This window comes from Aedes aegypti, chromosome 1 (genome assembly GCF_002204515.2).
Source record: "Aedes aegypti strain LVP_AGWG chromosome 1, AaegL5.0 Primary Assembly, whole genome shotgun sequence".
Taxonomy (NCBI): domain Eukaryota; kingdom Metazoa; phylum Arthropoda; class Insecta; order Diptera; family Culicidae; genus Aedes; species Aedes aegypti.
This window is the reverse complement of record NC_035107.1, coordinates 216,895,512-216,911,773: the sequence shown is the minus strand read 5'-3', so window position 1 is coordinate 216,911,773 and position 16,262 is coordinate 216,895,512. Positions and strand designations below refer to the sequence as shown.

The 16,262-nt window shown below is 38.0% G+C and overlaps 1 protein-coding gene across 2 annotated transcripts in view; it reads left to right on the top strand.

Annotated features, from left to right (window-relative positions):
- The window catches only part of LOC5569239 (2,3-bisphosphoglycerate-dependent phosphoglycerate mutase), a 56,437-nt gene that overhangs the window by 35,302 nt on the left and 4,873 nt on the right, over positions 1-16,262 (top strand). Inside the window, exon 2 of one of the 2 annotated variants that reach the window (XM_001652750.2) lies at positions 2,424-2,731. In XM_001652750.2, coding sequence (XP_001652800.2) covers positions 2,683-2,731 — 49 coding nt within the window. In that variant the 5' untranslated portion in view covers positions 2,424-2,682. Of the gene's footprint in view, positions 1-2,423; positions 2,732-16,262 lie in introns of those variants that run through there. The other variant, XM_001652751.2, reaches the window with a different exon arrangement.

Genomic DNA, 16,262 nt, shown 5'->3' with positions numbered 1-16,262 from the left:
TTATTACGAATCCTTGATTATGTAAATTATACAACAAACTTCTCAACAATAATAACAAATGGTGTGTCTTATAAATAAAAATTAATGATTTAATAGCATTTATACAACTCATCCTATCAGTACATATAATGAAAACAATTGGAGAGCACTCTTTAATTAAGTTACATGTAAAATACAAGCAATCAATTCGGCAATAAAAAATGGAACAAAGGAGATTGCAATTTGAAAAAATGTGTAACGTCTACATGATAGACACCAAAACCAGCATTATTATTAATGAGCAATCCATCTGTATAAAATATTTGCTTTCTATCAAATCCATTAAATTTGAAAAATGATTATGAACATGTTTGGAATGTGTAAAGATAAATCAATCAAAGCATAGAAAGAGTGGATATTTATGTTACAATCATAAAAATATTGGAAACAATTGGAACAATATTTTCTGTAATTGGTATAATTAAATGAGCACAACATTTTACATGTGGGGTTTATTTCACGTATATCTTTCAAAATTCCCAGTTTATTGGATGATTTATTACTAAAGCTTTTGTAGTGCTTATGTATTTTCCAAAAGCAAATTACGAGGATATGGAAGGTTTTTGGGGAGACTTGGTGTTGGAATCAATAGAGAAATTTTTTGAAGGAGGTTCCAGAAGTACTACCTGAAGAGATTTTGTAAAATTCACTATCAGGATTTTTCAAGTTTTTCCTCGAGGAATCTGAAAGGAAATTCCCTTAGAACCTGTGAAAATATTTTGCTTCAACATAGGAGGACTTTTCAAGATCTAAAATAGAGCCTTGCATTATAATAGAGGCTAGCCTCTAAAAAAAGATCTCATACCAGCCCTTGATTGGGTACAAACCATGTCCCATAGATGTTTATACTGATTTCTATTTCTAAATTATAATTGAAATGAAATACGGCGAGGTCTGTAATATACCTCCCAATCAGTTTTCTGATACGATTATAGCCCCCTCACATTTAGAAAGATCCGTATGAATTACAAATTTAAACCGAGTTATCAAATAATGAATTTGTAGGTATTTAAGCTTTTCTAATCACTAATACCATTGATCTTGAGGCCCTACACATTGCGATCAAGATCACCGTTGAAACTGAGTTTTCATCTGCTTGTAACCTGTTATGTCTTCTAAGAAATCAAAATTTCATTATGTTTAGAATGAAACTGTTACCCCACGATTTGGGGGCCCCTATGAACTCGGGGCCCGGTGCGAACCGCACCCACCGCACCCCTAGCTACGCTACTGCTTACCACGTATACCTAAACGTGGTTTAACATTCCTTTAGAAGTATTTTAAAACTATCTTCCAACGCGTTTGTCGTGTACAAAAAAACAGATCTTCACTTATCGTGTCAACTGAGCATTCTGAGCAACTCCATTCCAAACAACAACAGTGCTATCAAACGTGACGCGTCACGTGCTTCCCCACCTTTTATGTATACCAACGCGGACCTTATGCAACATCTTAGCATGTCACGCTACGTTCATTGAGCGTATCGCGCAACATCAATCCACCCGGCTTTCATCTGTGACATAATTGCATCACACATTCGTAAAACATTTACCAAACTCTACGTCTCGTCGGTTTCCTACAGTTGTGTTCAGAATAATAGTAGTGTCTCTACTGTAGGGGAACGCTGGCTTTCACACAAAAGCTCAATTTTGCATGCTGTGAATTAGTGTCTGTATGAGCAATCACCATGATTTTTTGTCTTAAACTACACATATGCTCAATTTTATTAACACATAATTCTTTAATTTCATAGTTTTCAGCACTTTCCACTCTTGCATTTATAATTAACAAGCGATTTTTAACAAAATTGTGGCGGAATAAAAAGTGTTTCCCTGGTGCTTAATTTATTTCACGGTGATTTGAAAACCCTACAAATTTTGTGATTAATAAAATTAAGCATATTTGTGAAAGTCTATGCCAAAACTTCATGTTGTTTGCTCATATGGAAACGCAAGTACAGTATGACAAAGTTGAGATTTTGTATGAAAATCGGCTTTCACTACAAATTATTCTGGACACAACTGTACAACGTGTGCGCCGGCGCATCGATTCTCAGACTTCCGATCCGATCCGATCCCTTCGTCGTCGTCGTCATCATCGCGCATTCAAATCACAGATCAGAGAGAGGTAGCTATACAAAAGGGAGTAGTTCTATAGCCGCGGGCGCGGGCAGGTTTTTGTTTTATATTTAGCGAGTGGATCGCGCCGTTGACGCTCTCAGTCTTTCTAGCGCGATCAATCCACGGCGGGTCTTCGATAGAAACAACTCTCGACAGGATTCTCTAGTTTCCCGGTTCTCGGAAGAAAGTGCGCATTGAACGATTTCTGTTTTTATCGGTAGTAGTTGTTCTAATCGGTGGTAAATGGTGTAATTTTGTTTTCAGGTGCTTGTGAAGATCATTGGCATTGATCGTTTCGAAGATGACTGAACCACTATCTGAGTTGACGCCGGCCAAACGGTGATCGTGTGCAGAAAGCTTGGGACATCATCGCCAGCGAGTGGCCAGTTCAGAAGACAGTTTGCAGTCCGAGAATAAGATCACTTCCCTTTGGGAGCCAGTGCGATACAACGGCAAAGTGGCTAAGACAGTACAGCGTGGCTCCTTTACTTCGCCACGGCCCGAGGAGCGAGGTGGAACAAGGATGAACCTCTTTTGCGGTTGGACCGACCGTCGGTCTATCAGCGAAGAAGGTAAGCCGCAATATCCAAACATCTTATTACAATCCGAACCAATTGTATCTAGCCTGGTATTTGACCCTTCCCTTGTCGTGGCAAAGGTTCGGACATCACAAGCGTCACCTCTAGGGCTTTGTTACCGACAGGTTTGGAAGCACAAAGTGCTCTGAAAATATTTGAAATGTTAACTCATATCTTGCTTCTTCTACTTAATACGAAGTTCCAGTTCTGTTTCAAAAACTCCAGGTTATGAGTTCGTAAACCCCTTATGGTATTTGTTTCGTGAGTCATCCCATGCAAAGGGCTCACACGGTGGTAATTTAAGACAGCCCAGTCCGAAACTGGAACCAAACCAAGCTCAATTAAAAAACAAGCAAAAAACGAACTCAAGCGGATGACGAATCAATGCCCCTATAGCTACGAGAAGCCCGCTTTCGCGATCTATATCTATCAAACTGCGGCTGTAGTATTTTTAAAACTACATGATTGTTTTGATTGGAACGCGAACACTTTTACACTTTATATCGTTTTGGTTCTGCAGCTTTATCTTGGTGGCTACAGCAGTCACGGGTGGCCCCGACAGACCGTTATTATGTAAAAAATTGTCCATCAAATCTGAGTACAGGGCGCGATTCCTGAGGTCATTCTGCACCTCTCGGCCAATTTTTAAAAAAATCCCTAGGCGGAATCTCGAGAAATCCTGATTTAAAGTTTTTGACTTAAAATTGCAATAAATTTACATACAAATTACACAATAGCGCCGGGGAAACCAAAAATAAATGCTCAAAAAGACGCCAAAACTGTTCGTAACTAGTATATAATTGTTATAGATGTATATTTATAAATCTTTTTTAAACTAAATTAACTAACCAGAGTGGTTTGAGTATGATTTTATATGGCTTAAACCAGTAAGTTTAGTTCAATTGAATGAAATCTAATAAATTTTTTTTTATATAATGTTGATGTTTATGTTCGATAAGAATAAACTTTCAATGATTAATAACATTTATTCACAGCCTATTTTTCAACTTTCATACTTAGTGACCAGCCCACTGAAGTCTGCCGTATTTATTGTGCTTAATAATATTAACTCTTATACATATGGTACTTCTCTTGATGCATACGTCTAGTTTTTCCACCGAATATTGTCCTTAGTTCTTTACGTTACAATTAACGTATTCTGCATTATTAGCCACAACAGAGTTTTGACTACACGTAGAGCATCATTCCAACTTGTCAAAAGTGTTCCAATATTAACATAGTTTTCAACAACTTTTCACAAATCCCATAATTACTACCAAGTTTCAACATCACTGGGAGTCCTAGTTTTTGTCTTCCTTTACTTGCTTCCATGCACTTTGTTTTATAGAATTCATGGTCATCTGTATTCATTTCAAGGTCGCGTTCAAATCAGTGACGCAAATCTATCTGTGTCAGGAAATATTTTAACATTAACTGGGAATGCTGATTAAGGTGATATATACAATCAAGCGTATAGATTGCATACGAGGTGTAAACTTCGTTTAAGATATTACATGAATTATAAAAAATGAATTTACTAGTCACCATTACATTCTGTTGTCTATACTTTTGCAGGCTTTGTAGGCGATGACTTTATTGGAGTCGAACGCAGCGCAGTTGAGCGGGCTTTCACTATCTTTAAGACAGACAACTAAGATAAGCTTGTGCTTCCATTTAATCTATCCAAACGTTCATGCACAGAGAAACAGACGTAACACTCAGAACAAATCTCGATCAAAATCATAGTCACAAGGGCATGTACGCCTAATGCTAAAATCGATGATGTTTGGCCGACAGGCCAACAGATGGCGGTACTGTGTAAACGTCAAACACGAACGAAAACGATGCGAGCGCTGCGGGTGGCGGATTGGCCACCTACCATATTTTTAAATCGACCGTTGAAAAGGTGATCGATGGACAATCTATCTGCATCTGTGACGTCTGTTTGTCTGTGATTGAACTATGCTTACTGGTGCAAGCCATATAAAACATACTCAAACCACTTTGGTTAGTTAAGTCAGTTAAAAATATTTATAAATATAACTTCTATAACAATTATATACTAGTTAAGAACAGTTTGGACGTCTTTTTGAGCGTTTTTAAGTTTTTCCGGCGCTATTGTGTAATTTGTATATAATAATTTCAAATCAGGATTTCTCGAGATTCCTAAGGATTTTTTTTAATTGGTCCAGAGGTGCAGAATGACCTCAGGAATTGAGCCCTGTACTCAGATTTGATGGACAATATTTTTACATAATAACGGTCTGTCGGGGCACCGTGGCAGTGTTACGTCACGCCATTGCTAAAGCCTGTTCATCTAAAAAAGTGGACATGTGTTTTTTACAGTAAACTGTTTATTTCCGAACAAATTCATAAGTTCACCTAAAATACATGGAATCAACGTAATTTCGACCAAATTCACATAAATTTGAAGATCTATTGAGCATTGCTGGAGAATGCTTTTACTTTTCTCTTGATACCTCCCATAAGGTTCTGCATAACTTTTTCCGTAACTTTTCGTTGTGCTGCTGACCACATTTTTTTTTTTTTTTGAAAAAACCGATGAAGCTTGCTTCTTTCCATCCTTCTTAAGATGTCGTTTGATCATTGCCCTATATGTTTCAATGGGGCGTAGTTCTGGGCAATTTGATGGATTCTATCATTTTTCTACAAATTCGACTTTTTTCTTCTTGAGCATCTCCAAAGTAGCTGAAGCATAGTGAGCCGGTGCTAGGTCTGGCAAGACAATGGAGGCATGTAATGCTTTCAGTAGATGACCAGAAGCCATTTTTCAATGCATTCAGTTGTGTAATTTTCGCCGTTGATTGAACCCGTCGTGAAATATGTAGTATTTTCATACCGCATGAACAAATTGCTTGCCATACCAAATCATTTTTTTTTTCAAATTTTTCAGTTGAGATATATCGTACGTCGTCAGGAATATCTGTTTTCGCCACAGCGTTGAAAAAAATCAATTTAGACACTTCGCGATTTTTTGGCCAAATCTCGGAACGACAGTTTTTCTGTACACCTTTTGAGCAGAAAAAAATGCGTGACGCCATGTCAATCAAACCCATCGCTTGGAATTTATATTTTTTTGATGTCAACTTATGTCTACTGTCAAAATAAACTTAAAATTTTATTTGTTTTAATGGAATTTTTACACCAAATTGTTAATATTTAGGTGTCCACTTTCTTAAATTCCAATCCTTAGGTGTATTGCAGAGCTCCATCTTTGTCGATCTTGGGCGACACTACCTAGTTCCCGGAAAGTTTAGGGTCGCCAGGTTCTCTTCACGTGCATCTTTTTCTTCTTCTTTTTGGCGTAACGTCACAATTTGGACAAAGTCTTATTCTCATCTTAGTGCATTTCCACAGTTATTAACTGAGAGCTTTTTTGCAGTTTAACCATTGTACGAACAAGTACAAAGATGTTCAATGCCCTGGGAAGTCGAGAAAATTTCCTTCACGAATAAAAATCCTCGACCGGTGGGATTCGAACCCACGACCCTCGGCTTGGTCTTGCTGAATAGATGCGCGTTTACCGTTTACCGGCTATCAGGACCCTTTCAATGGATACAGCTAGCGTATTCGTGGTCTTTCACTTGCAGTGGAAATGAATACGTGTTGAATTTCAGTATCTGAACAAGTAGAAAGCCGCATCATATTCTTGGCACTTTTAATTCACTTCGGCAGTAGGAGTTTTTGGAAGCTGAGCGGTTCCACGCCGTTTCGCAAACACGATTATTTTTGTATTTTTTGAATCACCTGAAAATTTGCATACAGATTCTTTATGACCAAAAATGCCATTATGCACCTTCAAACCGCCATTTTGAACCTTGCCTTATTTTTGAGAAGGACGTATCGGAAAATGCATGGCAAATCTTTAAAAAACTGTAACTCGAAAACGGTTTGTCCGATCGATTTGAGATCTTCTACAAAGTTGTAGGTATTGCTTAGGACTATATGGAGAAAAATATGCACGGTAAAAAAAATTACAGATTATTTTTTATTTCAAAAACAAAATTTTAAAATCGATTTTCTCCAGAAACGCAGTTTTGATTTTTTTTATTTTTGGATATGTTTTAGGGGACAACTTATGTGATTTATTGCACAATGTTTCAAAATGGAAGAATTATGGACAAAAAAATTATGACTTTTAAAAAATTACAGATTTTGAAAAAAAAATCGAAATAGAGGAAAACAATAATTTTTATATGATTATTTGAAAGTACAGAAAAATTGCAATCGAAAAGTACTTAGGTAATTTATTTCTAGGTTGCATCAATTATCGAGATATACTCATCACGGTGCCCCGACAGACCGTTATTATGAAAGAAAATTGTCCATCAAATCTGAGTATAGGGCTCGATTCCTGAGGTTATTCTGCACCTCTGGGCCAATTTTTAAAAAAATCCCTAGGAGGAATTTGGAGAAATCATGATTTGAAGTTTTTAACTTAAAAAATCAATATAATTCATATTAAAATTACATAAAAGCGCTAAAAAAAAGCAACAAAAATGCACAAAAAGTTGGCCAAACTTTTCTCAATTCGTATACAATTATTACCATTGTTATAATTAGATTGTTTTTTTTTTGACAACTGACTTAACTCACCGGAATGGCTTAAGTATGTTTTTTTCCATAATGCACTGGTTTAAGTTTAACTTGTTGTTGTTCTCTATGTTGAACCGATTGAAAGGTCAAACAAATAAATTAACAATTCACATTGTTGTTATTTTGAGAAAAAGGACCTTCGTATAAATGTACCACAATAATAGTTAGAAGATAAATCATGTGGTTACGGTTATAGCAGATTAGACCATGGACCAAACGCTTGTTTCAAATCTGGACTGATTTGGTTGCTCTGGTACGCTCACGTCAATATCATAATAAACATACGCGGGTGTCTTCCACAGGCCCGCTGACCTTCATCTGATTGATGCAACTTTTTATTCCGGCATTCGCACTAAATGACCAACCCACTGAAGTTTGCCGTATTTTATTTGCTTAATAGTCTTCGCTCCTGTTCTTAAGTAAATGTGGTTAGAGAGCCAAGCATCAACGTTTTATACATGGCAAATTGACAATGATATTTCATTTGGGCACACTTGCATTCATCGTTGCCTTCTTTGCATTATTATTGAATATGGATTTACTTTTCGAAAAACTTTTCCATGTTGTACGATAAAGGATCGCGAGGTGCTTTGTTATTAATGAAAGAATGGATCTATGAAGTCAGATGAGCCTTTATCAAGCAATAGTGTAGACATTTCGTTTCCCTTTGTAAGTTGCGAGACCTTAAGCTGGTTAGGTATTCGCAGCAAGAACACGTGTTTTTACTATACGGTAAACATCTTTTTCATACGTAACAAGTGTTCTATGGCTCTTCAACTACATTCCCATCAAGCACTGCCTCAGCACCAACAAAACTGAAGTAAACAGGCAGAGTAAACGGCATTACAAGCTTATCCCAGTTGTCCTTTTTTAAAATAGTGAAACCCTGCCCTATAACACTGCGATCAATTCAAATAAAGTCCTCTTCTGCAAAATCAAGGAGTATATGCGACAAAACGCAATATTGAACAGTAAATTCGGAAACTCATCTCCTTTTCATTCCATGTAATTTTCCAAAAAAAGAAGTGGGCACCTCGTCTACAATTCTCACACTTGATTGTATGCATCAGCTTAATCACCTTTCCCAGTTTATGTTAAGATATTACCATCTACTAGTTAAGTATATGAACATGCCACAGCTAGATTTTCGTTGCTGACTCGAACAAGACATATGACAGATTGACGATGAATTCTATTATTAACGAAGTGAGTGGTTGCAGGTATAGAGAATGGAAGTCCTAGTGATGTTAATAGTTAAGTAGTACTTATTGGGGATTTTTTTGCAATTGTTAAAGAATTTGTTAAACTTCGAACACTTGTGACATATGACAATCATGTTTTCCGTCTAGTTAAAACCCTGTTGTGGCTGAGAATATGATAAGTTTTACGTAAAATGCTGAGGGTAATACTCGGTGGAAAACTTGACGTAACATCACAGTAGTACCAGATGTACAAAGAAGCAAATTTTTATTAAGTAAAATAAATTCGGCAGACTTTAGTGAGCTGGTTACGTAGTGTGAAAGCCAAAAATAAGCTTTAAATAAATAATATTCAGCATTGAATGTTTTACGTTCATCGAACATAACATCAATATAATACTGAAATTTATTTTTTAGATTTCGTTCTATCAAACAAAGCTTACGGGTTTAAGCCATGTAAAAACATATATAAACCACTCTGGTAATTAAAGTCAGTTGTAAATATTTCTAATAATAACAACGGTTATAATTATATACCAGTTGAGAACAGTTTGGCCAACTTTTTGAGCGTTTTTGAAGGTTTTTTTCAGTGCTATTGCAAAATTTTAATATGGATTATATTGAATTTTTAAGTAAAAAACTTCAAATCAAGATTTCTCGAGATTCCTCCTAGGGATTTTTTTAAAAATTGGCCCAGAGGTACATAATGATCTCAGGAATCGATCCCTGTGCTCAGATTTGATGGACAATTATGTTGCATAATAACGGTCTGTCGGGGCACCGTGCTCATATTTACATAAAATTTTCAAATAAAAAAAGAAAAATAGGCCCTTTTCAAGCATATTTCGTGTTTCTCCATTCCAGAAAAAAATATTTTGATTGAGCGAATCGTAGCTTAATCGTTTATCGTTTGATCAAAACATTTATGCTTAAGTATTGAAAGTACCGTGCACTATGGTAAAAAATATAAACGATATTTTCAAATGAAAATTTGAAGCTAATAGTTCTTAAAAACCGCAACATTGATGTTTTTAATTTTTGGATATATTTTGCGGTTGTTGTAGGTATTGTTTAGGACTATTTGGAAAAAAATATGCAAAAAAATAATGACAGATTTTTTAATAAAAAAATTAAAATCGATTTTCTATGAAAATTCATCTGTGATTTTTATTATTTTTGGACATGTTTTAGGGGACAACTTATGTGATTTATTGCACAATGTTTCATAATGGAAGAATTATGGACAAAAAAGTTATAATTTTATAAAATATTACAAATTTTGAAAAAAATCGAAATAGAGGAAAACAATATTTTTTTATGTGTTTATTTGATAGTACAGAAAATGCATTGGAAGAGTACTTAAATAAAATTTTTCTAGGTTGCATCAATTTCGAGATATACTCATACTTACATAAAATTTTCAAATAAAAAAAGAAAAATAGGCCATTTCAAACATATTTCGTGTTTCTCCATTCCAGAAAATTTTATTTTGATTTCAACAACACAAACCAAGTCAAGTAAAGTACACAACACTGAAGAGGGCTTTACAGTTGAGGTTGAAATACGCGTATCTGTCGAAGGATACAATAGTAGAATTAAAAGGAACAGTACTACTCATCTTTTTGTATACTTACAGGCATTCTACTAAACAGGCTCCACAAGGGTTTTCATCACTTTTGCCTGTGTTAGTAGGTATGATGAACAAACACGTTTTTCCCATACCCATACATTTGGACATGGTAAATGAATAAAAGAAAAACGATGCTTTTTTTTAAACGTACTTCATGGGTACAAAAATAATGCGCTATGTTGTCAAGTTTTATCACTGTAGCAATCATCATTGAAAAAAATGCGTTACAAAAACTTCGTGGTGTGAAGTACCTATGTAGTATATAAGGTAAGTCTGAAACCGTGAGAACATTAGTGTTGTATCAACAGTGATTGTAGGTGACGTTTATTTGCCTGTGAAATTGACGTGCTACGAAAGAAGATACAACATTATATTGTGGATTAAGGAGGCGTTTTACAGAGGTATTTATTTTTGTTGTGCGTGAAGCTGTACAAATATCATTTTTTCTCAATGTGTTATATCAGTTAAAGATGTATTAAAGTGTTCAAACAAAGTTGTTCTAAACATTGTCGAAATCTTACGGAAGATAATATTCAGAAATTGGTTTTGTTGGGAGTTGCTGAAAAAAATAAATAAATAGTAAGCTTAAAATTTGTGATACTTGTCGTTTAAAACTGTCTAATTGTACTCAACTATCTAGTAGCGATGACTCATCGAGCAGTGATGAACATGTAACTTCTGAAATGAATGTTCCAAGTCTTTGGTAACTGTACCGTCAATGACCTCGGTTAATACGACTGATTCTGAAATAGGTGAATGTTCACAAAGTGTAAATATTGAAATTTTTAACAAATCTATTTCCAGTATTTTAACATTTCCAATTGATCGTAAAAAAATGAATTCAATAAATTATGTAAAGCGAAAATATGAAGAAGTTTATAAAAAAAAATAGCCCTGGGGACCAAAGGTACCCCGTTGTGATAGAATCACATTTTTAATGCCACGTTTAGATTTACCGTGTATATCTCGGAAGTGATGCATCTCAGCTAAATTTTACTTATACTAAAAAAAACGCACCAAAAATATCGTTTTACACAAATTCGTTTTATTTATTTTTTTAAATAATTTATTTTTTATCCAAAAATTTTCCGTTTTGAGGCATTGTGCAAGAAATTACAAACAATATGCTGCAAAACATATCTTAAAATTAAAAACATCAATTTTGCGGTTTTTAAGAACAATGAACTTCAAATTTTCATTTGAAAATTTCGTCGACAATGACTCCAGATGAGTCACATGAAACCGCTCGATATACAAAATAGACCCCTATGATTCACTTTGGCATGTTTTTTTTTTTTCGGGCGAATTGTCTGAGGGGTCTATTTTGTAAAACGAGCGGTTTCATGTGACTTATCTGGAGTCATTGTCGATCAAAGTAAGCATGCATATTACAGATGTCACCCGTCGCCTCCTATAGTAATCTAGTCACATAGAGTGATAACTGTCGATAAACTCGAGTGACAGAGCCGCGTCGAGCGAAATTTTTTGTCGACAGTGACTCCAGTCGAGTTGATTTTGATCGACTCGACTTATAAAATAGGGCCCATAGAAATGCCCAAGTGGTACTACACCCTAATGAATTTATTTTTCGAACTATTTACTCACTATAATCAAACTTGGTTGTTAAGGACTAACTAAAGCAATACTCCTCCTCAGCCTGCGATACCTATCATCCTCCTCCTCATGCTTCACTTTCGACAAGGGCTTTGTAAATCCATCCGCTGGTTGTTCCTTAGTGGAAATGTAGCCTAGCTTGATGTTGCCACTCTCAATTTTGTTCTTAACGAAATAGTAACGATTAGATACATGCTTCGGGGTTTGAATCCATTATTGTGTGTGATACAGATTGGTGATTGGTTGGCACATAATACTGGTACCACCTGCTTGCCATCGATTTGTTCCAGTAGCTGTTGCCACCAGAGAGCCTCTTGAATTGCTGCCAATAGCGCCATGAATTCCACCTTGTAATACGATAAAGCCACGGTTGCCTGCCGTTTAACGCTCCAAGAAACAGCTCCTCCCATCTTTATGAAGATATAGTCAGTTGTCGATTTCTGAATATCCACGTCTCCTCCTCAATTCGGATTGATATGTCCAGAATATTTCCGTCCACAGAATATTCCAATCGAGCTTTAGTAGTTCCACGAAGATACCTAAGAATTCGTTTCACGGGTTTCCAGTGTCGTTGTCCTGGGTTGCTGCAAATAGGCTTGTCGTAGAATACGGTGATGGGACGGTCTTCGAAGATTTCAGAACGCAGTTTGTTCCACCGCATGGCTTCCTGGATTGCACGGGAGAGGGCCATGTATTCCGCTTCACAAGACGATAAAACTACTGTCGGCTGTTTCTTGACATTCCATTGATTTTTGGGTGCCATCAATTGGTCCATTTTAATACTTCCCTCGGTGGGGGTAGTTACTGGATGGGAATCGGCCTTGCCGAAACGCTTAATTACCTCTTCGACGTACCTCTGTTGATCCAACCAGAGCTTGCCTTTCGCACGGTTTCTCGATATTGTAATTCCCAAACAATACCTCGCTTCTCCTAAACCTTGTATTTTGAATCTCGTACATAGATAATTCTTCAGCTTCATCTTCAACTTCGGATCATTGGTGTATATGAGAAAATCATCAACGTACATGGTGATGAACATCATCTTGCCATCGCGAATCATCTAGTACCTACAGACACGAATCCAAGGATTTGCGTGTTCCATACGCGACTCGAATGTTTGAGACCATATAGCGCTTTCTTGTTCCACTCTGCAGAAGAGATCCTTCTGAAACGGTTGTCATACTTGCTTATCTTCCAGACATGATACACAGCTGGCCAAGATTGCATTACCGAAATTGATCTCGCAGTCCTTTTACTTTAACTTCTTCAAAGTTACCTCGTTGATATGTCCTAAACGCCTGTGCCAAAGTTCAATCTTGTTTCTAAGGAAAACATTTTCTTGTCGATTCACACGATACAAGTCACCGTCTTCAACACCAGTGATAATCAGTTCTCCGTCCTCATTCCAACCTTCGCATTTGTGCGCCGTAAAAATCAACTTGTGACCTCGTTTGCAAACTGTAGTCACGGATAATAAATTGGTAGACAAATCTTGAGCACAATTCCGCCGTTCACAGAACCTTCACTGCCATCCAGCGATACAGAACCTTTCGCAACTGCCTTTAAAACTTGCATTGTTTGAAGTTCCGACTTCATGATTCATTTTCTCCTCATCAACGAATCTTTGATCAGCCCTCGCCATATGACAGGTTGCGCCGGAGTCAAAATACCATTCGCTCGTCTTCACATTTCCAATAGCAAAAATACTACATAGCCCTTTAGATTTTCTCGTCCACATCGTGGGTTTCTTGTCTGGACATTTAGCGGCAAAGTGACCTGGCTTCTGAATTTCTTCATATTTCTTTTGCTGTACAACGCTTCAAAGTTCCTGCTTATCGGACCTCGCTCCAGCTTCACATCTTGCAAAATCTTGGCTTTTACAGCGTCTGCCGTCAGTCTGGTATTGACCAGATGCTTCTTATATTGATCTGATGGGACTCAGAAGTATTGCAGCCAACCAGGTATCATCCACCTTGAACCCGATCGATGCCAGCTTATGGCTCGTACTCATGAGCTCGTCACCGTCAGACATACCGACGTAAACTTCCACAATAGTCCAACCTTCCTGATTAGTGCACTATCTTGAAAAGCAGCTTCCAGCTTCTTCCAAGCTTCTTTCGCGTTTGCCGCATCCTGTACCAGGCTGCAGGTAACGCCACGGAACCTCCGTTGACTTGTACACCTCCAGTTACAGTTGCACTTCCGTGACCTGATCCATCTCCAAGCAGACCGGAACGAGAAACTACTGCACTCGCCATTTGCGTATTTCGTACACGCAAAAAAAAAATGTGCGGTAAAAACTACCATTTTAGGGCAACCCGGTGCTAGGCAGCCATGTTTTCGTGGTCAGAATCAAACTCAAGAGCAACAACGTACATTGGCCTAATCATATAAGGAGATTTTTCCTCCAAAACAAAAATGGGTTTCTAGCTAACCACATCAACCCAAATTGACTTGGTGTATTGCAATCCAATAGTTTGTAACAGTTTATTTGTTCGAATAACTGTTTTTTTGCGGAAAAATAAATTTTTCGGAGAAAAAGATTTCGCCATCATCGATTGTTATTCCTCAAACGGTTATTTGAACATGAGCATGAGCATGAGCATGATTGACCGCCCGCAGTTGCTACTCCGTTAGGCGGCGTCCATTTATTACGTAACGCTAAAATTGGAAATTTTTGACCACCTCCCCCCCCCCTCCATAACGCTTTTTGTATGATTTTTTTTTTAATTTTTGTATGAGCCGTAACGCTTGAGCCTACTCCCCCCTCCCCCTAGAGTGTTACGTAATTTGTGGATGCCGCCTTATTTCAAGAACAGATGTACTTACACAGAGAACCAACAGACGCTACTCGGGATCAGTATCATCCTCAGTGTGTAAATACTGGTGCTCTTATTATTATAATAAACAATACCGGCGCCGGCTGCGTCCGAATGCAGGTCAATTTGGGAATGGGAGGGAAATGTTGACGTGTTACTTGCTTTACAGAAGCCGAGGAGTCCTCTGCACTTCCACAAGAAAACACTGGGAGTTTGGATATGGGAAAGGATTCGTTTTGGTAAACGATAAATATATAATTCGAAATAAATACGTGAGCATATACACGAATGACCGCAATATCCAAACCAGACACGATACTGATTTCGTTGCTCGCTCGGCAGGAGCATACAACAGGTTCAACGTATCAAACTCTAAAGACGCGTTTTTTTTTTCACCGGCGCATTTCGTTTTCTCTTCCGCGAACTGGACACAATGGATCCGGATTCTGTCGCTCGCCCACAAGGAGCATGCAACAGATTCAACGGATCCAACACTACTGACGCGTTTGTTTTTTTTTTCACCGGCACACTTCGTTTTTTCTTCCGCGCAGCGCAAACTGGACACAATGGATCCGGATTCCGTCGTTCGCCCACAAGGAGCATGCAACAGATTCAACGGATCCAACACTACTGACGCGTTTGTTTTTTTTTCACCGGCACACTTCGTTTTTTCTTCCGCAAAGCGCAAACCGGACACGATGGATCCGGATTCCGTCGCTCGCTCACAAGGAGCATGCAACAGATTCAACGGATCCAACACTACTGACACGTTTGTTTTTTTTTCCACCGGCACACTTCGTTTTTTTCTTCCGCGCAGCGCAAACTGGACACAATGGATCCGGATTCCGTCGTTCGCCCACAAGGAGCATGCAACAGATTCAACGGATCCAACACTACTGACGCGTTTGTTTTTTATTCACCGGCACACTTCGTTTTTTCTTCCGCGCAGCGCAAACTGGACACAATGGATCCGGATTCCGTCGTTCGCCCACAAGGATCATGCAACAGAATCAACGGATCCAACACTACTGACGCGTTTGTTTTTTTTTTTCTCACCGGCACACTTCGTTTTTTTCTTCCGCGCAGCGCAAACTGGACACAATGGATCCGGATTCCGTCGTTCGCCCACAAGGAGCATGCAACAGATTCAACGGATCCAACACTACTGACGCGTTTGTTTTTTTTTTCTCACCGGCACACTTCGTTTTTTTCTTCCGCGCAGCGCAAACTGGACACAATGGATCCGGATTCCGTCGTTCGCCCACAAGGAGCATGCAACAGATTCAACGGATCCAACACTACTGACGCGTTTGTTTTTTTTTTCTCACCGGCACACTTCGTTTTTTCTTCCGCGCAGCGCAAACTGGACACAATGGATCCGGATTCCGTCGTTCGCCCACAAGGAGCATGCAACAGATTCAACGGATCCAACACTACTGACGCGTTTGTTTTTTTTTTTCTCACCGGCACACTTCGTTTTTTTCTTCCGCGCAGCGCAAACTGGACACAATGGATCCGGATTCCGTCGTTCGCCCACAAGGAGCATGCAACAGATTCAACGGATCCAACACTACTGACGCGTTTGTTTTTTTTTTCTCACCGGCACACTTCGTTTTTTTCTTCCGCGCAGCGCAAACTGGACACAA